This window comes from Pangasianodon hypophthalmus, chromosome 17 (genome assembly GCF_027358585.1).
Source record: "Pangasianodon hypophthalmus isolate fPanHyp1 chromosome 17, fPanHyp1.pri, whole genome shotgun sequence".
NCBI classification, from domain to species: domain Eukaryota; kingdom Metazoa; phylum Chordata; class Actinopteri; order Siluriformes; family Pangasiidae; genus Pangasianodon; species Pangasianodon hypophthalmus.
In genome coordinates, this window is record NC_069726.1 from 21,120,774 (window position 1) to 21,147,360 (window position 26,587).

Consider the following 26,587-nt stretch of genomic DNA (forward strand, 5'->3'; position numbering starts at 1 on the left):
ATGATAAATTAAGGAGATAAAAGGTCTGGAGCTGATTCCAAGTGTTGAATTTGCATTTGGTAGCTGTTCATGGGAACTCTCAATATGCCGTCCAAAGAGGTGTTGATGCAAGTGAAGGAGGCCATCAATAGGCTGAAAAACCAAAACAGACCTATCAGAGAGATAGCAGAAACTTTAGGAGGGCCAAATCAACAATTTGGTACATTCTTAAAAAGAAGGAATGCACTGGCGAGCTCAGCAACACCAAAAGGCCTGGGAGACCACAGAAAACAACTAAAGTGGATGATTGCAGAATTCTTTTCTTATTGAAGAACAACCCCTTCACAACATCTAGCCAAGTCAGGAACACTGTGGAGGAGGTAGGCCTATCATTGTCAAAGTCTACAATCAAGAGCCACCTTCATGAATGTAAATACAGACGGTTTACCTCAAGATGCAAACCACTGGTAACACTCAAGAACACAAAGGCCAGATTAGACTTTGCTAAAAAACCTCTAAAAAAAAGCCTGACCAGTTCTGATGCAAGATTAACTTGTACCAGAATGATGGGAAGAGAAAAGTATGGAGAAGGAAAGGAAGGGCTCATGATCCAAAGCATACCACATCATCCGTCAAACATGTGGAGGAAGTGTTATGGCATGGGCATGTTTGGCTGCCAATGGAACTGGGTCACTGGGGTTTATTGATAATGTGACTGTTGACAGAAGTAGCAGGATGAATTCTGAAGTGTACAGAGCTATACTTTCTGCTCAGATTCAGTCAAATGCTGCAAAACTGATAGGACAGCACTTCACAATACAGATGGATAACAACCCAAAACATACTGTGAAAGCAGCCCAAGAGCTTGGAAATTAAATGTTCTTAAATGGCCGAGTCAGTCACCTGACCTCAACCCAACTGAGCTGCTTTTCAATTACTGAAGACAAATCTGAAGGCAGAATGACCCACAAACAAGCAGCAACTGAAGATGGCTGCAGTAAAGACCTGGCAAATCATCTCAAGCGAGGAAACTCAGCATTTGGTGATGTCCATGGGGTCCAGACTTCAGGTAGTCATTGACTGCAAAGGATTTACCTCCAAGTAATAAGAATAATCCTAATATTTATGATTATATTAGTTTGTCCCATTACTTTTGAGCCTGTGAAAATGGAGGAACTCTGTAAAAAATGGCTGTAATTCCTAAACGGTTAATGCAATATTTTTGTTAAACCCCTTGAATTAAAGCTGAAAGTCTACGCTTCAGTCACATCTTGACTGCTTCATTTCAAATCCACAGTGGTGGTGTACAGAGGCAAAATTACCAAAACTGTGTCACTGTCCCAATATTTTTGGACCTGACTGTGTATATATATATATATATATATATATATATATATATATATATATATATATATATATATATATATATATATATACATACACACACACACACACACAAGTAATATTTCCTTAATGCCATTTAAGCCTATATGAAATGACAAGTCTAAAAAAGTTTTATTTGTATGTGTATTTGAAATAAATAGGCGATTTGAACTTGACAGCTTAATCCACTTATAAAAGTGCAGTACCTCACCGCAAACAACAATCGAGGATTAAGTTAGTCTTCTTACGTGTAGATTTACACACACTCTGGAGCAGGATACGAAAGTTTTCCCAAATGTACAGGAGTTTCATGAATACCAATATTGTTGTAAAAGCTGATATGAATGAGTAACGCATAAATCTGTTCATATCCAACTTGATGAATGAGATGCATTGTGAGGAGCAAAATGACACCTTCTGCATGATCATTCAAGCAATAATAGACAAATAAATAAATTCATTAGCCAACCGACTGGACAAGTAAAAGTTCCCATGTGATGCCCAGTCTCATGTTTTGGATGCCTGGAAACTACGAACCTAGAAGGTGATAGCTACGGTAGTTTGACCCAAAAGTACGACAGGCTGGTTACGTGAACACAGACTAGGGAGGTGCTACGTTACTCGACAGTAAACGAGTAATCGTTATAATAGCAGGTATTCAAGCACAAACTCTTTTCAATCACCAGCGTCTGGGCCGTTTTCAGGACTCAGTTCTTTTGGATTTTTCTGTCCAGTTGTCTCCTGGCCAATTTGGCAGCAGCAGAGAAACAATTTGCACAGAAACAATTCACCGTCTGCTCACTTCTCCTCGTCATCGCAGAAAACCTCAGATACAGAAAGGCACATGTCTTTCTACCTACACATGACCTATTTTAAATAAGAAGTAAAAAAAATTCTATTTAATGTTTACAAAAATAAATGACTACTTGAATACATTCAATCCGAGGTTGTAATTAAATAAACAAGAAATAAAAATAGTAAACAGAAACAATTAAATAAATGTTATAAAAAGATATCGTGATATCTCCAAAAAAGTGCAATGTAACAATTTATTCTGATCTGGAGAATATATTATCCTATCACCCAGCCCTAGATGGCGGTTCTGCTTCAGCTATGAAACCTGGGGTTTCCCAATGTAGAAGTGGGAAGGGGAAGTGTGTAGGGACTGAATTCTGGTCAAGTTGGTTTCTGTTTAACACTGTGTGTGACTGCGTTCTAGTGAGGTTCTAGTGTTGTCATGGAAACAATATACAATACAAAGTGTAAACAACTGCTGGTCTTTCAGTGTCTATAACTTTTATTGAAGATCAGGACCACCCACAACTCTGACAAAACATGATCCAGCTTCATGCTTCCCAACACAGCTTTTAAAAACTATACATCAATTCAACTATCCCAAGAACCAAAAAAAAAAACATCCTTCCATCTATCCATCCATCCATCTATCTATCCATTTCATGATAGGTCTCTGTCCAACCATCTATCCCAAGATCCACTCATACATCTCATGATACAATTCATTATGGGATGGATGGATCTATCCATTGAACCATCCATCAAACCATCTTAATATCCCATGAGCTACCCATTGATAAATCGCATGATAGATCCAGCTTACCATCTATCCCATGATCAATCCGTCCATTGATTCCTTTCACTGTCCCACAAACCAACAATCCATCCATCCACCCTACTATCCTATGTACCCATCCATTCATCACTCCCTCCAACAAAGCACCAATCATCCATCCACCTATCCAAAAAACCATCCAACCATCTATCCCACGATCCACCCATCCATCAATCTCACAATCCATCCATCTCCCACAAGCCAACCATCCATCCATCTATGCCACAATCCATCCTTCCACCAATACCACAAGCTGCCCATGTATCCCATAAAACATCTATCCCTCCCTTTACAAAGATAATCATGCATCCAAATACCCCACGAACTATCTATCCATCAACCCTACTATCCCACAAACCACCCATTCATCAATCCCAGGAAACATCCAGTCATCAATCCCACAAACCATCCATCCATTTATCCCACAAAACTGAGTAGCACAACACTGGAATTAAAAAAATGTAACAAATTTGGACAGAGCTACAAGTATGTCCTGACTAAACTACAAAGAGTGAAAGAGGGTGTTTTTTTCCCCCTCTTGCAAGTTTTTCTTTACTAATAGTATATAATATGTATTAGCCTTATACTTGAGTGAAGTAGGTGAGGTAATTATGGTGTCACTGTGTTGCCAACTGAGTCATTTAATACGCATTTAAAGCGGGGGCAAGCACAAAACGACCGGTTGAACTGCATAACACATTAATAGTAGTTTTACATTTGCTATTTGCTGCATCGAAAAACAGAACCTGTGAAAAACCAGAAGTATCGCATTGTTGGCTTCAACATGTGGGTGTTTAGAAAAATTTAAGTGCTTGCTTTAATATCCAATTTGTGTGTGTGTGTGTGTGTGTGTGTGTGTGTGTTGGGGGTGGGCAGAAGTTTTTTCTGCCGGGGAGGGATGCGGGGTGAAGCGCCTGCTATGAAACCACCTCAGCTTCAGACCCTCATCTGTCTGCTCCTCTGCTGTTGTCAAGTGGGTGTGTCAGAACAGCGAAAACACTCATCATCATTAAATATACGTTTATGTATGTTTTAAACAGAGCTCTAGAAGCTTACCTGAAGCTGCCATAGACAATGAGGAGGATGGAAATGAGGAAGGTGGACACCTGGCTGGAGTCGACAAGGGAGTACGCCCTGTAGAGGTGGGGAAAAAAGAAAAAAAAAAAGTCAGAGAGAAGAAAAAAAAAATTTTGTTGTTTGTAAAGATATGTCAGAAGAAGCACCCATGGAATTGCTTTCTTAATCACTCGTCCAGCTCGCTTTATTTCATTCTTCAACTGAGATCAGAGACCAAGATGACAAATCCTTATAGAAATAATATTAACCACAATTAAAATAAATAAATAAATAAAAATTTAAATGAGCTGAAAGTATATTTGGAAATGGTAAAATAGATATTTTTTGCACACATTTGCAGCCGGTCACCTATTTTTAAACATATTACTATTGCAATATTTTTATTTCAACATTTTTTCAGAACACTGGTGAGAGTGGGCTAAAAAAAAACTCAAACCTGAACCTGTGCAAGTGGAAAGGCAAGAACAGGAATCCCTGCATTCATGCAAACAAGCTTTTGTTTCATACAAATGTAACTCAAGATAGTCATTTAAACATGCTTTAGGGAAAAGAAAAAAAACTGTTAATGTGCTCGTCAACTTTTTCAACTGTTCCTATACCTGCCGCCATCTTTAGTAACTTAAGTAAAATTAATTAAATAATGAGATGTCTAATATGTCTAATAAGTGTCTTGCTGTAAATGGCCACTCATGTAATTTGGCTAATCCCCCCCCAAAAAAAACAAACAAACAAACAAACAAGAAAAAAATAAATAGAAATGAAAAAATGTAAGTTTTATACATTCACATTGATTCGATTCTCAGAATATTTAGAACAAAATCTGAATGAAGAAAAATTATGACTGAAAAGAATTCCTTCTATTTCTGAATCATAAACAATGCAAAACAATGTGCATTTTTCTCTGTATACATCTAAATAAATCAAAAATAGCTACATAATGAGGTTTAATATTGTAAACAAAACACACTACAGGTTCGCTGTATCTTAACAATAAATAAATAAGTTTATAAATTCTCCCAACAAATTTTGATTGAATAAAAAGTGTGTGAGCTGGGGACTGCAAATGATCAACTGAAACATAAATAGCAGAAATAGAGCTCCAAAGTCGGCTAAAATGCCCATTTTCCATGGCCTCTGGGTGTTGTTTGAAAGCTGCTGCAGGGCTCTTTTTAACAGGTATAATGTGGTCATGTAACCATATAACGTATAATGTGCACTGGTTGTTGCAAACCAGAGCTAAGTGCAGACCTTGCAGGCTCTCTTCGAAAGAATGCAATCACGTGACCAGCGTGATCTCTATATATTTTAATAAACTGTCGACAATGTTTCTGTATTTCCGTTCCTGCTACACAATAGTCACTCGTATGACACAGGTGGTGTAGAGTTCCAAGTTGTCAGGGGAAGTCAACATGTAGGTTTTAAACACCTGAAAAACACTCCAGAATACAACTATTGTCCAATAGAGTTCTGTAATCAAAGCTTCAAATTGCTCACGTTTCTGAACACAAGCACTCTTCTGTGCTGAACTCTCCACTTCCTCATTTGTTTCCGATGAGGGGAGAAAAAAAAAAAAATTCTGAACCGCATGGGGTGCACCTTGGCACTGACATTTTGTAATATGTAAAGTGGCAACAAAACGTGCATTGAGGCCGGGTGGAAGTGGTTAGAGGCAACGGTGCATGCTGACTAAACTCAGAACACAAAAAGCCAAAAGCATAACCGTTTGTTTACAGTTTTATTCACACACAAAACACACACACACAATGTCAACTGGGTCACCTCTCAGCAGTGTCCACAGGGTGGGGGGTGGGGGGGGAGGGGAAAAAAAAAAAAAAAAATCAGCAAGCAATTTCATGTCCCTGATTGGCTGCTTAACATGTCAACTCTTCACACAGGAAGTGGAGACCTGAACTAATTGTTACAAAATAAAGGAGGAGTTTGTGTTTCGCAGTTTCTCTTTAACATGCTGTCTTACGAACAAGAGAAAGTGCTGAATTGACTGTTTATCGCTGTTAGAATGCAAGTGCTAATAGGAACTAACTAACGTTTTCCACAACTTTAAAACAGTTATAAAGCACCTGTTTATGAACAAATTCAAAATCGTAATCGCTGTAGCACACATGGAATGAAACACTTATGAAACTTTGTAGGAAAATCCAGCCTTGTTAAGCTGAAGCTGGACTAAATGAGAATGCAGCTGTTATGAACCCATGCTGCCTTTTTTTTTTGCGTCTAGTCTCGGTTACGTGGTGTTCAGCAGGTCCAGGCCTGTGCCCTCGCGCTGACGAATGGACAAACAGAGAAAACCGAGACGATGCAGAAAGCAAACAGTGTTTATGGATGCATTAACCTTTAGACTGAGCCGAGTACTCGACCCCAAACCTGCACACACACACACCGAGGGTGTGGAATGTGTTCAGCCCCTGTGAGGGTCACATTACAGCATTCAAACCTCTGCCCAAAAAAAAAAAAAAAAAAAAAAAAAAAAAAATCACATCATATCCCTAGATCAACAAGGATTCTTAAGGACGCACCAGAACACTGCCTTGCCTCAGAGGAAATGATCTACGACAAAAGATGAAAAGTTCTCCTTCATTTCTCCATTTAAAAAAAAAACAAAAAAAACACCTACTCTGCTGAAGCTGTTTTGCTATTGGACGACGCTGTGAATTCATGTATCAAAGTTCATCTAGGCACAAAGTTTCACACACAATGTTTCCATCGATGTGAATCTATTGACCTTTTTATTGGAATGAATGCAATTTCACAAAATACAAGCAGGCTTGAAATGACGATAGTATCGGGAAACGGCCGTGGATTCCATCTATGGCGATGGCGGTCAAGTCAGACGATTTAAGTGGCTGCTGGAAAACGTGGTGTCTGCAGCATTAAGACTGACAAAAATAAATCGTGTTGTATCTCAATAAAGCCGTGAAAATCTTCACAAAACACGAGCTTCACCAAAGAAAATGAAACGTGTTGTTTCAAACGTCACTGCTGTCCAGCACAGAGCAAATTCATGCATAGTTTCTAGAATTTACTTCATGATTACAATGAGATTATTTATAGCTAATTACTCATTTACAATCCTGCCTTCAGTTATCATTCATCTACCACTCATCTAACGTTAGCCAGCTAGCTTGTTGCTAAGCTACTTGTTGTGTCCGCTGTTGTTGCCTTGCTGCGATTTCAGTAGCTTTTTATGCACTTTACATGCTCTGACAGGGCAAACAAGAGACATGCTTCTGTGGAGGCATCCATGTTTTTTTTTTCATTACAACTCGCAAATTACCACTTACAGGGCACACCGGCTGCAACATTAGGGGAAGTGACAGGACGATGGCAGATGATCTCACAAGCCTAATCAGAAGCAGACAAGATTGGATTTTAAGGAAATGTAACAATTTGGATTGCAGGAGTGAGTGTGAAGAGGAGGAAAAGAGAAACCAAAGAAATTAAGATGCAAAAAAAATCTAAAATCAAAAAGGCAGAGATCATAATATAATTATCAGACAAGATTCACAGTAAAAGGGTCGGAAACAAACAAACAAACAAAAAAAATCTGAACTGGGATGTATTGTGTTTATTTGGGACTTTGTAGGGTTTTTCCATCTAGCTCCCTTATGCAAATTTTGAAAGTGTGAATAAAAATACCCGAAAAGGGAAAAATCATGGAAAAGTCTGATACTAGGTGGGTAAACGCAATCGTTTTTTATTTATTTATTTTTTTTAAATCTTGACCGAGGTGGAAATGTCATTCTAAAACCCTAACAATATTTATTAAAGTATGACTCGTCCTATTATTTATAGTTGCATTTAATGTTGTAGAACATCCACAAAACATGTCTGCATCCTCAGAAGCCTCATTTTATTAGATAAGCCAAAAAGCAGTTGGTCGTGTTACCCAGAAACCAGAAAGTGTGAACTCTGACACTGGAGACTCCTTCTATAAATGTTAAATAAATGTCTCTTTACATTAAATAAATAAATCTTTTGTATCAATTATTAGAAAGGGTATAATCCGTTTGTGTTGTGCTTCCACTTCAACATAGAAATGATAAAGTATTAGAACAAGCGCGTTACAGGAATCTGATCAGCTCTGCTGTTACAGGAAATGAATCAACACCTTCTGACCAATCAGAATCAAGAATCTGACAGTGGTATAAATATCAAATATTAAAACAGTTCACTCCAGGTACTTTAGTCATTTCTCACTAATCACTTATTTGACCTTTAGGATTTTCATAAAAATGTAGCTGATGGGAAAAAAAGAAAAAAAAAAACAAAACAGATTGCTGACTTTTTGGCATAAAACATCACAAAACATTTGAATGGAAAAAAAAAAAAAACAACAAAAAAAACCCACAGCTATTGGATAAAGGGAGGGGAAAAAAACTGACCAGAAATCTCTTTAAAAATCAGACACACCATGTTTGAAAATTTAGAAAATCCAAACTATGACTTAATGTGATAATAAGGAGATAAAAACTATGATGTATAATATGATAATGATAATGATGTGTCAAGTTGGTCTGTAGGACGGAGTGAATAAGAGAGAGAGGAAAAAAGCCACCAAATCAGTGCAGAGTAAACATCAACACCTCTCTGCAAAGCTGAAATAGCTGAAATCCGGACTGGTGATGTAATGTGATGTATTGTGAGTCGGGTTTTTGCGAGTACGAGGAGGAGATAAAGAAAACCAGATCATTAGTGGGTGTTGGAAAAACTATCATCAGCGGTGAAGCCGGGAGTCTAAAAACAACTTTCCAGCCCAAATTTCTCCGGGACATAAGAAGAAAATAAGCCATTATGTCAGGATGGACTGCGATGACCTGGGAAGCGAGTGTGTGGGGGAAGAAAAGCACTAAAATAAACAAACCTGAAACCCTGACCACCTCTCTCATTTTTTAATATACGTCCTCTTACAGTTTCAAGGATGGTCACAGTGTAATGACCTCAGCACCAAATTGTTTTCAAAATACTGATTCAAAAATGGTTCCTCTTTTGTTTTTGTGCCTCAGCACACCTCTTTTCCTCACACACTCTTTCATTTTATAGTGACAAAGACTGACCATACTGACACTGGGCCTCATTTATCAAAGCTGGTGCTCCGTCACTATAAGTCTGTCAGTCAGTACAGATTTACAGATACAGGTTCTACCCTAATAAAGCAAAACACTTAATAATCTCTGGAAATTCGTAAGCCCTATTCGGATAGGATTAGTTTATCAGAGAGATGAATGTAATTCATTTTTGACACGTCTTGCATCAGCGATAAAAGCTTCTAGTGGGTTGTATTTTCTACGAACCCTGATGTTTGCGTCATGTGATCAGTTCTGTTAATATATAACGTTAGATGCTGATAAATTATTAACGGTTAATGATTAGCAGTTATATAAACTATTAAATAATTTACAGTATAAATTTATCAGCATTTCACATTAAATATTCAAAGAACTGGCAGTGATGCAACTAGTCATTATTTATAGAAAGCTAAACACTGATGTTGTGCATACGCAAATTTAAAATAATACTTTATACATGCAGCTGTCATTATAACGGCTCCTTTAATGCGCGTGAGAAATTTTACTTTTCTTAATGATTTTTTTCTCTCGCTTCCTGAAAATGCTTTTCCAGGTAGTGTGTGTATTCAAGGTTTTACCGCTCAGCCAAACTATATAGCCGAGCGCCTCTTCTAAAGCATCCATTTTTCATTCTGTATGAGACTAAAATGATCAGATGACTGCTGAATCTGACCAAAAAAAACAGTAGGCCTGTAACATTCTCAGAAGAAGACAAAGAAAAACACAGACATGGCTGATCCAGACAGTAATAAAATCACAGAGCAGCACATGTAAAACAGGAAATTACCCCAGAGCTCGATGTAAATTTAATCCTGTCCGGACAGGGCTCATGTCTGTGTAGGTATGTAGCTTCCAGAATCTGACTTACAGGGAAAAAAGTTTTAAAAAACTGCATTTTTAAAAATCAATTCTTAGCTATCTTGTTTTGATGCAGAATCTTTCAAGAAAGCATCACGAGTCATCGAACAGATGATCATCTCCCCCACCCCTAGTATCTGGGGATAAGATCTGGATCCATGTAACCCTGACAATGCGCTTACTGAAGACGAATAACAAACGAACAAACGTGTGTGTGTGTGTGTGTGTGTGTGTAAAACCACAAAAGCAAGTCTGTTTGAGACAATTTAGACATAAGGTTTGCATGATGCTAAACAGGAGGCTCTAATCTTCCATTAACTGTTAGCTAGAAAACTAAAGATGCAAACATCTGAGTGGCTACATTCAGGGTAAAGTGAGGTTTTTGGCCGTACGGCTCTTTACGATGAAAATAACGATCCTACCGATGCATCCTCGCTTAAAGCACTTGGATCCAGAAATGTAGTGACAGTCCATTTCAGTATTTTTTGAGTCAAAACAATCTTTTTTTTTTAGAGTTTATTTAAGAGGCCTAGTGAGGAATTAATATTGAAAATACACGCATCGGTTTTCAGCGCTCAGACGTACACACACATTTACACAATCTGTGTTTAAATCTAGGCGTGTCTCAGTTATGAACGAGTCCAAGAATGCCATTCAAACAGAGGGTTAACTATAAGCAAGCGACTTTATGGAATAATGTGCACATGCGCCGCAATGATTCATCGACGCTGTAATTACGCCAATAAAACAAACAAACAAACAAACAAACCATTTTTATAGTATTCTACAATCACCTTGTACGCTCTACTAAATGAAGTGCACACCATTTGATATTCAGCCACAAAAAAATCCAAGCTGTCAATAAGATTAAACTACTCTCGTAAGTACAATTTATTTAAAAAGAAAAAAAAAAAAAAAAACAACAATCAAGAAAAGTCATCATCCCTGCTCGACATGTTTTAAACGTCAGCCTGAGATGGATCTTGTTTAAATCTAAAGTGCCGACAGACATTCCAGTTTTGAGTAACCAGTTCCTCCTCACTTATATTCTCGAGTGTTTTTCCTGACACTCAGCCCTACAACAGTCTGAAGGTTAATTCACACCGGATGCATTTCTGAAGTGCTTTTTTCCCCCCCAACACACAGCAGTCATGCTTCCATTTTAACAAGCATTTCAATCCACACCAGCTGTGTCAGAGGTGTGTAAACTTCTGGAAATCATGCTGCATGCTCTAGTAGTAGTAGTGCAGCAAAAAAAAACAAAAAAAAAAAACAACAACAACCACCCAGGTTTATGTTAATGCACACGTTCTAATAGGTTATATTTTCATTATAGCACAGCGCTGTTGAAGCTCCGGACGACTCGGACAGTAGTTCTGGCTGGAACATAAATTATAGGTTTATAGTGACGCTTTTAATAAATATCAATCCACTTTACTACAGCAAAGGCTGGGTTTATACTTGACCCACGACTACACGTGTTTACAAACTCCACCTGTAGATCTTTAATACATCTGCAGGATTAAAAGTGATAACCACTAGCACTCCATCATCCCTGTCCGGCCGGTTTCCATATCAACACAAAATGTTTGGGATTTCATGCCAAATATTCTGGGACGCGTCCTTGTCTCAGCACAGCAGCATGGAGATGTTAAACACACACACACACACACACACACACACACACACACACACACACACACACACACACACACAGGCTCTGTTAGTTTCTCTTTAAAGGGCAATTCCAGCAGCCTTTTTCCTGTTTTAACGCCCCCGTGTCCATCTGCGTCACCAGCCGCTGGCTGACCCGACGCGTTTCGTTCATTTGTTCAGGCAAAATGAGCATGTCCTTTAATTCCTGGGAGCTGATCTAAATTTTTATAAAGCCGTCTGTGTTTGTACCCACGACATAACTTAATGCAGAAAGTCTGTCTGTTCTATAACACAGGCTGTGTCTGTCTTACGTCTTTGTATTTGCTCAGCATGTGTTTAATTGTGAAGCGATGGAGCGCTGATTAAAAAGTTTAAAAAAAAAAAAAAAAAAAAAAAAAAAAAAAAAAAAACTCATTTAGTGTTATAACCAGTAATATAAATTTAATATAAATGTAGTGCCTTTGTGCAGACTGAGCTTATTTTTTTGGGCTGGGAGTGTAAAAGTACCAAATGGAGCTCTGAGCTTCAATAAAGTAACAACGTCCCAGCCAATGTTAACTGAAAAGAATAATTCAAGATTAAAGCTCCAAGACTTAATTTTCGTAGTTTGACGCAAGATTAATGCTAAATCAGCTTGAGGGTGTTTAACTTGACAATCAGTGCCACTTACACCACAGTAAGGAAACCAAAATACCCTTACGGAATACCGAAATCAAAGAAAGGGGAAGAAAAAAAAAAAAAAAAAAAAAAGAACAGCTTTGGGTAGCTGAAAACCACAGCCGCATGTGCTGCAGATAATATATACATGTATATTAGTTGTCTTTGGAGTTCTTTTACTACAGCGGTACCACCTCCACCACAACAATACCCATGAGTTTCTTCCATTTGTAGCCCTAGCGGTAAACCTCCCACCACTACCTGACCTGTAAAACTGTATAAGCCTGATCTTCGCTGATCTCTCACCAATGTCAAATAGACGATTGTGTTTGTGCCAGATAAACCAGCACCAAGGCGTGTTTTGACAGCGTGGGAATGAATAAGCCCCGCCCTCTAGATGAGCTTACGAAGACCACCCCCAACTGTTTTGTAAAATACAACAGTTTGAAGTCAGAAATAAGCAAAATAGAATTGTTGGTGTTACAAGCTTTCCGTTGTCATTGCGACTATTGACAATCCGTTATCATCATGTGCTCAAGTCAAGTCAAGTCAAGTGGCTTTTATTGTCATTTCAACCATATACAGCTAGTTAGTACACAGTGAAATGAAACAACGTTCCTCCAGGACCAAGGTGCTTCATAAAACAAACACAGAACTACAGGAGACTAATATATTTACATAAAGTGCACAGTGCAAACATGTGCAGACAGGACAAGACAGTACAAAACTCCCGAAAAACAAGACAATGGGCAGAGTGAGTTCCAGTGCAGCGCCGACTCGTACACAGTTCTGGTAGAAAGTCAATCAGATGACAGTAGTGCAGAAGAGTAACAATGTAAGTTGCTGCAAATGTAAACACAAGGCGCAGCAGCCAGGTAGAGAGTATAAAAATTATATACAGTATATAATAAATATTATTGCTGCATCACAAATCGAAAACTACAACCTTAGGCTTCAAAGATGGTGGTTTTCAAGGCTACCCGATAGGTTTTTAAATTCAAACACTAGCTGTAACAGGGAAATATGGCTACTGTTAAATCTTAAAAAACTAGAATAGCACACAAGCATGCGGTTTGAGTCACAGTTCTAGTCACTGTGTCATATTGTGTTACACTTCCCTCTAATCCCCAGCAGCACTGGATAAAAAAATTCCGCCATACAACTAATCGTCAACGCAACATACAACAGGAAAACAAACCCAGATCCTACGCCTCGTCTCACTCTAGTCAGACGAAGTGAAAGTAAGCGCTATGCTATGCTACAACGTGTTGCCAAGACACATCACCACTGAGGTCACACTCATGAAGTGTACCGGTTACTGACTTGATTTTACAATACCAGGATTTCATGATGCGATAAGTATGTACGTGTGTATAACTGGCACATGAGGGGCAACTTAACAAGAAGCACTACACATATCTGATCTACCGTGCTGAAATCTTTTTAACCTCGTTATACATCTTTGTAGACATTGCAACCTTGATTCTTTTCTTGATTTCATCTGATTTGAGAACAGCGTCGATTTTGCAGCATTTGCATAGAAAACACTGTATTCCTCTTTATCCACGTTGTACCACATGACCTCACACCTATGCATCTGAAGCACAGCAGGATTACAGAAGAAAAACGGGAAAAACAACGCAGGAAAGCAATTTTTGTGAGCAGTGTGAGGCTGCTCTCATCCTACACAAATGTTTAATACTATGTGGTAAATATTAAATTCCAGATTAAACAAACAACGAATAACTGACGTGTTTTTATCACGTGTTTATATCACGACCCATTTTCACCTGCAAGTGCCCAAGAACAGAAACATCACCTTGACTAATTATTTAAGTAATATTGCAGGTTTCCTTAGAACTTGGGAAGGGCACACTGCACTCTCAGCACTTTAATACGATTAAAGATTCATCAATACTGCTTTTTTCACACCGAATATGTGTTTTTGAAGCTCGTCAAAATGAGTAACCAAGCATTAATGGATTATCACAGAACATTTTATTTATTTCGGGTTATGTTTCCCTGGTGCAAGCGAGCCTTGTAGCATAAATGCATGAAGATGTGCGTGTTCATGTAATTACGCTACAAGGCTCGCTCTTTATAACGTTTGCGAGTTGAATTTTAATGAAACGCAATCGCTAGTTACGTTAGTCACTGTGGATCGAGCAGGGTTGCAGTGAAGATCGGGTTTAGTTTCACTTCGGAAAAGCGCTTCTGTACAGCTGTATGTAAAGAAGGTTTTAGTGTTTTCATTGCATCGAATCTCTTACTGGACCAATAATCAGCTGATCTTCTAGATCAATCCTGCATAAGAGTGGTTAGTTCCACTCAGCTAGCGGCCTCAGTTGCTGCTGTGTGCTAATCGCATCGAACTCCTTGTGTTGAATTTTACGTTTAAGATGTTATGACGTTGCCGTGAATAATCTGACTATTTACTATTCACTCCTGATCTTGGTAACGAGTAATTAAGAAAAACACCGGAGTAAACACTAATGCTAGCAGCTACACCTGACTCATAACCAGCTTCTGGTATTTTTTTCCGCTGTAATGATGAAATGTACACATGCCACACGTTACGCATGTCTGACCATGCCCCCCTTCTTATCCACCTCAAAGCCACAGACGACATCACCAATCGACAATAGCTAGGGATCATGATAGGACAATGTCATGTTGGACACAATCTCTCAAACATGGTTCCTCCTCTTGTGCACAGTTTGCACTGCGCTTTGGTTCGATCATTGATCGTGAAACACGTCCAAATAGCTGTCATTTTGTGTCATGTGTTCATTTGCACAATAACCTACACTTACACATAGTATCACGTGGTATTGGTGCATTTTTACAGTACGTGTAAATGAGCACAGTATCGGACCTATTCGGATATCGGCATCAATGCTTTTTTTAGTTATTTGTAGTAAAAACGTGCAGTAAATCACACCCTAGTAAATCTTTATTCAAATTCACAAACATTAACTAGGACAACAGCGCTACGTTCTGCCAAGCCAATGTAAGAATTTAATAATTATACAAAGTTATACATGCATACTATTTGCCATTTCATCAAGAATCATGCAGGCCTTAGCTCATTTATGAGTCAGTATTAATAAATAAGCTCATATACAAGTCAGTATTAAAGCACTGTACGAATTTTCTCTAACTATCTCAAGCCTCTTCAGATTAATACAGGAAGCTGTGTCTGGACACTACATTAATTTAGTTCTAATGAGGTACATTAAGGTTTTGAAAAAAAAAAAAAAAAGAAAAAAAAATAGAAAAACTTTGCATATTGCAGGCAGATGTTATCATTACAGAAACATCCAAACTAGTTACTCCTGTCAGTCAGCTGATTCTTTGCAAATGCATCAAGCAGAACGCTCCTCACCCCCATACACCCCTCCGAAAAAACAGGAACAGCAAGACTAATTGATTGTTTTGCTATACACTGAAGACATCCGGGTTTGACATCTATGAGATGATGGATCAGAATTTCCAACAACTTGGACTTGGCACCTTTTGTTTGAATCCACCCATTTTTCAAGTGATCAAACATAGTGGAAAATTGACTGACAGGTGTTTCATGTTGCCCAGATGTGCCCTGTTACATTAATAACTGTGAACGTCGACTCTTGGTTTGAGCCCTGGGTTTCATCTGTGAAGACTGCATTTTTTAAAAAGGGTAAACTAACATGAAGACCAGAGAGCTGTCTATGGGGAAAACAGCAACACATTTTGAATCTGAGAAGAAAAGGAAAATCGATCAGAGCCACTGCACAAGCATTAGGCAATACAACAATTTAGAATATCCTGAAAAAGAAAGAAACCACTGGTGTGCTAACAACCAGACAGACATTGAACATTTAGCCCAGGAAAACAACAGCAGCTAATGACAAACTATGTGAAGAAAAACCCAAACAATGAAAGTGAGTGACAGCAGCAACAACCTCCACAAGATGCAAACCACTCATCAGCAGTAAGAATCAGAAGGCCGGATTGGAAGTTGCAAAGAAATACAAAGACGAGCCACAAAAGTTCTGGATTCCAGATTAATCTCTACCAAAGTGATGGAAAGGCCAAAGTGTGGAGAAAAAGGATCTGCTTATGATCCAAAACATACGAGCTCATCCGTCAATCATGGTGGAGGTAGTGTCATGGCTTGGGCTTGCATTGCTGCTTCTACAACATGCTCGTTTATGTGTTTGTGTGTGTGTGTGTGTGTGTGTGTAATATATATATATATATATATATATATATATATATATATATATATATATATATATATATAAACAAACAGGGATGCACGATATATCGTCAGCCACGTCGGTATCAGCTGATTAATGTTAACGTTATTGTTATCAGTCCTATAAGAAAATTTGGTTGATATATATATATTATTTTCTCCAGTTGAACCACTTCAGATGCGCACTGTTCGCCACGTGGGTTTTGGTTGGTGCCTTCCACATGCGACACGTCTGCATTCAGCACACTATGAACGCATCAGAAGAGCTGATGCTAGAAAGAAGACGCAATGCTGGCTGTGTGGGAGTTTTTCACAGTGGAAAAAAAAAAGAGGACATCAGAACTGCAGTTTGCAACACCTGCCTATGTGAGGTAATGCGAGGAGGCAGTAGAACAAAAAACTTCAATACAACTAATTTAATTACTCATCTGATGTTTTGCCATCCCGGAATTTATAACGATTATCCGACAAATGTTACTGCCAAACAAACAACAGCACTACCCATTATCAACGTTAGCCAGTACAACAAACACTACAGTATGATGAAATTCCACAAGGATAGTGCCAAAACAAAAGCTATCACATGCAAAGTTATGGAAATGATTGCACTTGATGACCAGCCTTTCAGCATTGTTCAGGACCATGGATTTCGTTGGCTCACCAAATTTATTGAACCCCGCTACTCTCTCCCTAGCTGACGGTTGATGTTTTGCTCCCCGCTTTATACATATCCGTACGCTTTTGAGCAAAAATGTAACCGATATGAGTTTTACTACTGACATACAGCGTTCTGACAGAGAGGAATGCTGCATGCACAAGAATGCTTAGGCTCTCTCTGCCATAGCACTCAGGAGCATGTTATTTCAGCAGAACCTAACGAAAGATAAGGTGCATGTTGTGTTCTGAGATAACGCCCAAAATATGGCTGAAGCCGTGGAAGATTGTGGTTTGAACAGTCTTGGTTGCATGGCTGATACATTTCAGTTAACCGTAAACGAAGGAGTTCTGAGCCAGCGCAGAATTTCCGACTGTACGGCGATAGGGAGAATTTATCCCAAAATTTACGGCACATGCATTTTGATTCTTTCTGTAAGTAATGTTGTCCAATGATTGTTTTCATTATTTATGCATTATTTTATTTTTTGTCAGCCAATAGATTTTTTCTTTTATAAAGAAAGTTGGCCATATGAATGTAAAATTAATTTTAAAAGATAAGGAATCTTTAACTGGTTCAAAGTAAGCTACATTTGGTAAATGATTTTGGGAAATGAAAGAAACGTCGCCATGTAGTTTCCTTGTTTTTTGCAGTTAAGGTATTAAAATAAAAGCAGTTGTCCACTGTACATGTTTGCCTGAATCAGACTCTCAAAACTTTATGTCAAGGTTTAGATTCATATCTGTTATCAGCTTCCAAATATAAAGAATTATCAGTATCGGCGCCTTCTTAATTTTATACACACACACACACACACACACACACACACACACACACACACACACACACACACAGAGCGGATATAACAAGTCTACACACACCTGTTAAAATAGCAAGTTTTTGTGATGTAAATAAATGAAACCAAGATAAATCATGTCAGAACTTTTTCCACCCTCAATGTGAAATTACAACGTATAAAAATTGAGGGAAAACCAGAACCATTTTAGGGAAAAATAAAAAAAAAAAGGAAAAATAAAAAACTTACAATAACCTGGTTGCATAAGTGTGCATGCCCCTCAACTAATACTTTGTTGAAGCACCTTTTGATTTTATTTCACCACTCAGTCTTTTTGGCTAAGAGTCGATCAGCGTGGCACATATTGACTTGGCAATATTTTCCCACTCTTTCTTGCAAAAACATTCTAGATCCATCGAATTGTGAGGGCATCTGCTGTTCACAACCCGCTTCAGGCCACCCCACAGATTTTTAGTTGGATTCAGGTCTGGGCTCTGGCTAAGCCCTTCAAAAACATTGATCTTCTTTTGGTTAAGTCATTCCTTTGTTGATTTGGATGTATGCTTTGGGTCATTGTTGTACTCAGATATGAAAAGAAATTTCACCTTCAGTTTACTAGCAGACACCTGAATGTTTTACACTAAAATTGACTGGTATTTGTAGCTATTCATGATTCCCTCGACCTTGATAAAACCCCAGTTCTGGCTGATGAAAAGCAGCCCTAAAGCACAATGCTGCCACCACCATGCTTCACCATGGGGATGGTGTTCTGGTGTTTTTTTTTTTTTTTTTTTTGCACCAAACAAACATAACTTTTGGAATTGCTCTCATTAGACTATAGCACATTTTGTAACATAGTTTGGTGAGATTTAGTTTGATTTAGAGCTTGGATGTTTTTTGTGAGAAGGGGCTTCCTTTTAGCCACCCTACCCCATCACCCAGACATGTGAAGAACTTGAGAGATTGTTGTCACATGCAGAGAGATATTCCTGCAGCTCCATTAATGTTGCTGTAGGTCTCTTGGTAGCCTCCCTGGTAAGTATTTGTCTTGTTCTTTTATAAATTTTGGAGGGATGTCCTATTCTTGGTGATGTCACTGTGGCACTCCATTTTCTCCACTTGTTTATGATGGCCTTCACAGTCTTTTGGAAATTTTCTGTACCTCTCTCCTGATCGATACCTTTCGACAGTGGGACCTATACAGGCTTTGTAAGCTCTTTGCAGACCATGGCTTCAGAAGTCAGATGAAACCAAGAAGATGTGAAGAAAATCCTACAGAAACAGCTGGTCTTTATTTGGGGTTAATCAGAATAATTTCATTGATGAAAGCTGTATGATGATTACTTTTGAGCATGAGACTGAATGCTTTTTATATCCTGTGTGTGTGTGTGTTTATACATTTATGTATATACGCACATGTATACAATGCTTTTACTTCACAGTGCACGCACTGAACGCAATAAAGACAGTGTGGAATCTTGTCCCACCAGGTCTGACGGGGTTAGAGATGAATCTTGGTGCTCTGGTTTCAACCATCTGCAAAGCAGGTATGTACCTGACAACCGGTTATACGATATACTACGACATACAGTTATTCTCTTACACAGTCACCGCGGATACTTCGAAATATAAAATACATTCCAACTCATTAAATAGGTCGTAATTTGGGTGCCATTTGTGCTCCAGATAAAATGCGTTATTCAGAAAGCAACAAAGACTTCTGAGCTTCCCTATTTTAAAAACTATTTTAAAACCCTGCTGAAGGTATACTCGTAGACATTGCATACCAGTGTTCGTTAACCTTTTGTCTTTTGATGTGATTAATATGCAATTATGTGACATCATTTCTCTCTTACTCTTGTCTCAAAGGTTTTCACAAAAAAAAAAAAAAAATTATATAAAGTCCAAAATTATCAGATCATTGCATTACAGTTGTAGCACCAAATGTTTAAAAATAAAAAAACAAAATGCAAAAAGTGTTTCAACCATGTGTGTGAGTGAGAGAGAGAGAGAGAGAGAGAGAGAGTTCATGTCCGGCTGGAGATCTGTAACACAAATACGCGGGTTCTATCGACATTCTTGCTTAACCTATTTATTGTCATTCAGGCCAACTCGCTAGGACATCTCTCATCCTCTTCTAAAGACCTCTTTTATGGAGTTACGAGCACTCTAATCTATTAAAAATCTTAATAAAATTTTTCACTCTCAGGTGTAAGAGCAGCACAAACGTGTCAGTCAGTACTTTCAAGCATTTATGTGTAATTTTCTTCTCTATAGGTTTTGATAAATACAGGCTCTGCTCTACCCGGCTTGTGAGAGGTTTATAACAGGTAACGCGCGTGTATCTGGCAGATGAGTGGCAACTAAACAGCACACAAAAATACCTTCAGTATGAAAAACCAACACAACAATGCACACTTTGTAGACCGAAGCTCAAAACTGCCAGCATCAGCTTTTTATTGAGGTTTAAACATAAGCAGGCAGCATGCTTTCTAATTCTGGACCTTTCACTCAGGCTGTACAAGGAATCATATTGTAACTGTGCTCACAATTCATGTGTCTTTATACTGCAGCACAGCTGAATTCTCGAAACCGATTGGTCAGATGGTGTGTGTTATTTTTGTACAACAGCACAGCTCAGGAAATAGTTCCAGCTGTAACATGAACAACAGGTTAACATTAATGCACTCATTGTAATGTGTTATTGTTTCTATAGTAACAGCTCATACACAGGAACGTGTACAGGAGACACTCTACATAATCTAAGACTAATAATAAGCATACTATTTAAAAACATGTCGTTTAACAAAATAAAACGATAATCATCGATGTGGCGACATTTAGAGTTTTAAGCACTTTACAACAGTCAAAGTTTTCCAGCTCAGGAAAGTCATCAGGACCGAGGAATTTACACTTTCCAGTTCTCTGTAAAATGATAGGTTGTGTTTTGAGAGAGAGAGAGAGAGAGAGGCTGGTAAGGGAATGATTATCACACCAATAACAAGTGAGAACGAGAAGTAACTTGTCTCTCAGATGTTCCATAACATTAAATCTAACTATAAACTTTTAAAATGCACGACAAGTTGCGCATTATATATTAAACATTGTAATTGCTGGCAAATCACTATGATGTAAGTGGAATAACACACTCCAGACCATGCTGTTGTATGAAAATACTGCACGTTGGAGGGGTAGCGGCACTCCACTTGCGCGTTGCGCTGCATCACACCCCTGCCCAGGTGTGCATTGTTTTCGTATAACAGCACAGTCTGTGGTGTGTTATTCCTTACAGCTCACAGCGCTGTTGAACTATTGACTGATCAGACCTTGATTCTATAACAGCTGGACTCACAGTAGCTTTGGCTGTAAATCAAATTGCAGATTTATATCAATGTGCTCGATCCAATATGTTCCGGACGCACCGTATAAACAGACTAAAACTTGTGTGATTTTTGATATGGTGATGTTTTCTGTAAAGAGATGTCTATTTGGCACCTCCAGAGTGAGTTTATGTTTTCCGGTTTCTCAGGAACATGATAAGCTGCAATTTTTTTTTTGTCTTATCACCTTCAAGAGAAAGGGAAAAAAAGAAAAGCTGATGAGGGAACAACTGCTTAAAACTCCCGTAACATAAGTGATAAAGAACTAACTTGTTTTGTAAATGTTTCACGACATTAAAAGTAATTATAGAAGGATAAAAATATGGTGTCATTCTTTAATAAATAAATAAATTGCAGTTCTTGTCAAATGTGTCAGAATAAAACACCTCTATACGTGCTGTTATAGAAAGAAAGGAAAGGGTGTTTCACCTGGTTGCATGCTTTCTGAAAACAGACAATCTGTAAAAGGTGTTAATAAATTCTAAAGACTTTTGGGTGGAGATAATAGGATATTATCTCCACCCAAATAAGCGCTGCTCATGTGTGTGGTGCTAACAGAAAACGCAGATCTGACACTTTACCATCGTGCTTATGATAATCTGCTGGTTCAGTTACTGTGAGTCATGTCACTACTGGGCCACTACAGAGCATTACTCAATACACAGATCTCTGATATTAGCATCTTATCTAAAGGGATTGGCCTAGAGCCCTAATCATTATGGCATTAAGACTCCTGGGAAAAATTCAGTCTCATTCAAAAAGCACATAAAAAAGTGGAGGTTAGGCTTGTGAGATATTTATTTTTCACTTCTCACAATTTTCCATTTGGGGGAAAAAGAAAAAAAACCCAAAATAATACAAAAAGACAAATGATTCAATCATTCAAATCCGATAGCCAAAAAAGGCAGGATTATGAGCATTTCAGATTTAAGGAGAATGAGGGAGTGTGTAATAGTATTTCCAGCTGTGCAGTCAGGAACTGCTTGGTGGCAGCGCCACACGAGAAAACTCAGCCGGATGGCGGATTTTAACCTGATCCCGCAGTAATACACAGTAAAATTTAAAAACACTCAATATAATCCTACTACAAATCGGTTGTCCAAGGACCACATGGCTGACATTTTCTCTGATGCTCAATGTGTCTGAGTGTAAAACAAAAAAAAAAGAAAAGAAAAAATGATAAAGAAAACAGCACCATTAACATCATTTGTAAAGTGTTAGACTGGACACTTTTCTGTTCCGGACAAGAACTGAAAGTGCCGTTCTGACCATTTTTGGCTGAGATTTTTATCCCTAATAAACACAGAAAACTGATGTTACATATCCACTTGTCTAATGTTCGCTAAGTCAAACATACATTAACAGATTTTATTTCATATTAATGATTAAGGATCATCCGCTCATCTGGCGAGAGGATTATGAAGGTATTTAATGGAGTCTTTTCAGTCAAAATGCTGCCCAAAACCAACAGGTTTAAACAAACATGCAGGGGTGGAATATTTCACTTTGGAAAAAGGGATTCCGGCTCTCCAAATCGACATCTGTGAAGTCCGGAATACGGTCTGGGGTAGAAATTTATGGGAAAAGTTTTTGGGCAACTTCCATTAATAGCTACATTAGCTTTGTAGCTTCAGAGCAAAACTGAAGAAGCAAACACAGGCCACTGAGCATGTCCTGGTCAAATAACTACATTTAGGGTAAGGGATTACAGATTACAGTTGTGGGCGTAAGTTTACAAAGGCCTTGCAGAATCTGCAAAATGTAAACTTTTGAACAGGATGATCAGTGTAAATTTTTATTATTTTGTCTTCTGGGAAACATGTAAATGGCTTATGTAGCTTCTGAAGGGCAGTACTAAATGAAAAAAATAAGATCTTTCAATAAAATAACAATTTACACTGATCATCCTGTTCAAAAGTTTACATCCCCCTGGCTCTTACTCTATCGGGTTGCCTTCAGTGAATGTTTGCGCCTTTTGTAATAGTTGCGTACGAGTTTCTCAGTTGTCCTCAGTGTTGGATGGGGTCAAATATGCAGAAGATGCTGGAAAAGCAAAGAATGTGCAGGACCTGGAGGATTTTTCTGAAGAACAGTGGGCAGTTTAATTGCTCAGGACAAACAAGGGCCTCATGAACTGCTATCACAAAACATAAAAACAGTCGCTGATCATCCAGGTAACACACACAGTATTAAGAATCGAGCGTATGTAAACTTTTGAACTGGGTCTTTTGTGTAAATTCTGTTATTATTGTGTCTTATGGACTATATGTGAACATCTGTTATGTGAAATAGCTTATTCAAGGTAGTACTAAATAAAAAACAAAATGCAATTTTTATAATTTTTTTTTAATTATTAACATTTCGCAGATTCTGCAAGGAGTAAGTAAACTTTTACAATGACATTTGAGATGTTCAAACTATTTTGTTAACAGACCAATCTTGGGACTTGAATTTGTAACAGTAATGAAATGATGGTCTGATTATCACCTGATTAGGCGAGTCAGCTTCTCCTGAGCAGGACACATGTAAACCATGTAACATTCTTGTGGATTAAAGCTATCGCCCTAGGTTACATCGCAAAACTCTTGACGTCTGCTAAATCTTACTAGGCAGTTTTTTCTGACACACAAAGCTAGTGCCAGTCAAATCTCTATCAACAGCTAAGCCCAAGATTGGCCAAACAGAACCCGACAAACCAGAAGGTTAAGACGAAGACCAAAATAACGCTATGTCAATAGCACATCTCCATATTTTGGCACCTGATGAAAGCATTCTTAACCATAATAATGTATATGGCACACCCTGAGATGCTGTTTTAAACAAACATGTTATTAGAGTTGATGTAATAGTAAATAAACTGTGGCGAGGGTGTAAATGTGACGACTGAAGCCAGCCAAACAAATGGCCTAACACAATTCGATAATAATGTTTGTTAAAATGTGGACTACTAGTCCAACAGGTCTCGCTTGTGAACTTCCACACACGTACAAAAGAACATTAGCTATCCCACCGGGCAGGTAAAAGCTCCAATGTTCCGCCCAGTTTAAAGTTTTAGTTCGCTTGGAATCTGACTAGGCTAAAAAGTGGTAGCTAACATAACTTAATATAATGTATAGTAAGCTAATTTGCTAGTTAAGTACTTGTCATACTGTATGAAATGATCCAAATAAAATCTTGGCTGAATTCTACACCAGACTGTGCAATAATGTTCTCCATGTCAGATTATATAACGAAGATCCTCTGACGATAGACCTGTGATTTAAGAAAATTATGTTCACCAACCAGCACGATCCGGTCTCGTGCAGAAAATGGAGTCGCATAAAAACAATGGATTTCTCGACATAACATTAGCAAAGTGATGCCCAGAAAAACTTTTAAAAAGTGACGACGTTTTTATGACCGGAATAAAGAGGACAACAGGAATGTCCGTTCTTCAAAGCAGGCTTGAGGTAATAAGGATATTTTTGTGTCCTTTAGCATTCATCATAGCTTTGCAGCTCTTTACAAGGGGCATGTAAACTCTAACATTATATTGTTGCGAGTAAATCAGTATTTTAAATAACCAAGTGCTCAAGTTTCTTTTCATCCTACGCCATCCTAATTTTGGTGGCTTTTACATGAGCATTGAATCAGCATTCACATTCTGAGATTTAAAATTGTTTTAAAAAAAAATATCTCACACTGGCAGAACATTGTCCACAGCCACTTTTGGTCAGAATAGTGAGAACATCACATCTCAATTCACAGAGAATTCTTTTACGATGCATTTTTTTTTTGTAAAATCAGTAAAAATCTGAACAATCATCATAGTGTGCAAACCCTACTTTACGTACTTATGTCCAGATTGTGCAACTGTCCTACTTCAGACGTAACATTATTTCAGTCTGGTTTTCTCCTGATTTGCTCAACTTAGTGATGAAACGATCTGACCATTTGGGTCGATGCATCTATTTAAAGGCAACAAGTGAATTGATGCAACGATCATAAACTGATTATATTTTTTAAATAAATCTATTATCATCAAAAACAGACAAAACTGGCATGACAAAAAACAGTTTCTTAACTGATGTATAAAAAATTTAATAGGCAAGCAAAGTGATTTGCCCAAAGTGTCAGCCATGTGGACATTAGACGACCTGATTTGTAAAATGATTAATAAACACATAACGGTACATTTCTGATATAATGTTTAATGCAGAATGACCTAAAAATCTATCTAGCTGAGTTTTCGTGATTGCCACTGCCAGCAAGCAGTTCCCGACTGCACATCTGATATTATTACATGCTCATGTACTCTCCTTAAACCTTAAAAATATTTTTAAACTGATGTGTAAATAATTTAATGGGCTCACAAGGTGATTTTGCCCGTAACTCTGATATTTTTAATAAAGTTGCTCACATATCGAACAGATGCTTACACATATCGAACTAAATCATATTGTATTGCATCGTAGAGTAGCAGATTCAGTGATATCGTCAAATATCGAATCTTCGCCTTATGAACCAAAATTATAATGTATTGTATTGTGTGGAAGCCTAAGATTTACATCCCTAGCTCAGCTGTGATGTGCCATCATGTAATAAGTAGGAGTATTAGGGCATCTTCATGCCAAATTGTTTTTACTCAATATTCTCACATCCTTACATGTTCCTCATTCGGAAAAGATAGACTGTGTGTAGTGCAACAGGTGGAGGGATTCGAAACGAGTAGCTCATGCTATAGTTGCACTATTGCGGTGCATCGCACAACTGTGAAGCATACTGCATTTAAACATACACACAAAGTGAAAAAAATATTTTGATAAAGTCAATGAGGAGAAGGAGTTTTTTTCTTTTTTAATCTTTTTCTGGCCATTGAACCAACTTATCTAACTATAAATTTAAAAAAAAATAATAAATAAAATAATAATAATAATAATAATAATAATAACAATAGCAGCCATTTGGGTTGTATCAGCTTGGCCCGGGTGTTTGAGCTGCTGATTTGTCTGTTCCTCCATCGTACAGTGTAAATCCATCCTTTTTTTTTTTAAACATATTTATGTTCAGGTGATATTACCAGCCACTGAAATGCACCCAATTTCAATACCTCGTTATTTCAATACCACACAAGATCAAAGTTGAAAATGTGAGATTCAGTGATATTTATTTTTTTTGTCTTTTTTTTTTTATGTCTGAATCCGATTTGAGAC

At 37.9% G+C, this 26,587-nt stretch overlaps 2 protein-coding genes across 3 annotated transcripts in view; one reads left to right on the plus strand and one right to left on the minus strand.

Moving 5' to 3' along the window:
- The window catches only part of sppl3 (signal peptide peptidase 3), a 44,516-nt gene that overhangs the window by 15,001 nt on the left and 2,928 nt on the right, over positions 1-26,587 (minus strand). The window contains exon 2 of the mRNA XM_026942600.3: positions 4,049-4,126. Coding sequence (XP_026798401.1) covers positions 4,049-4,126 — 78 coding nt within the window. The remainder of the gene's footprint in view (positions 1-4,048; positions 4,127-26,587) is intronic.
- Positions 16,682-26,587, plus strand: part of gnaz (guanine nucleotide binding protein (G protein), alpha z polypeptide) — a 98,509-nt gene continuing 88,603 nt past the window's right edge. Inside the window, exons 1-2 of one of the 2 annotated variants that reach the window (XM_026942605.3) lie at positions 16,682-17,653; positions 19,506-19,562. The gene's annotated coding sequence lies outside the window, so the exon portion shown is untranslated. Of the gene's footprint in view, positions 19,563-26,587 lie in introns of both variants that reach the window. The other variant, XM_053241137.1, reaches the window with a different exon arrangement.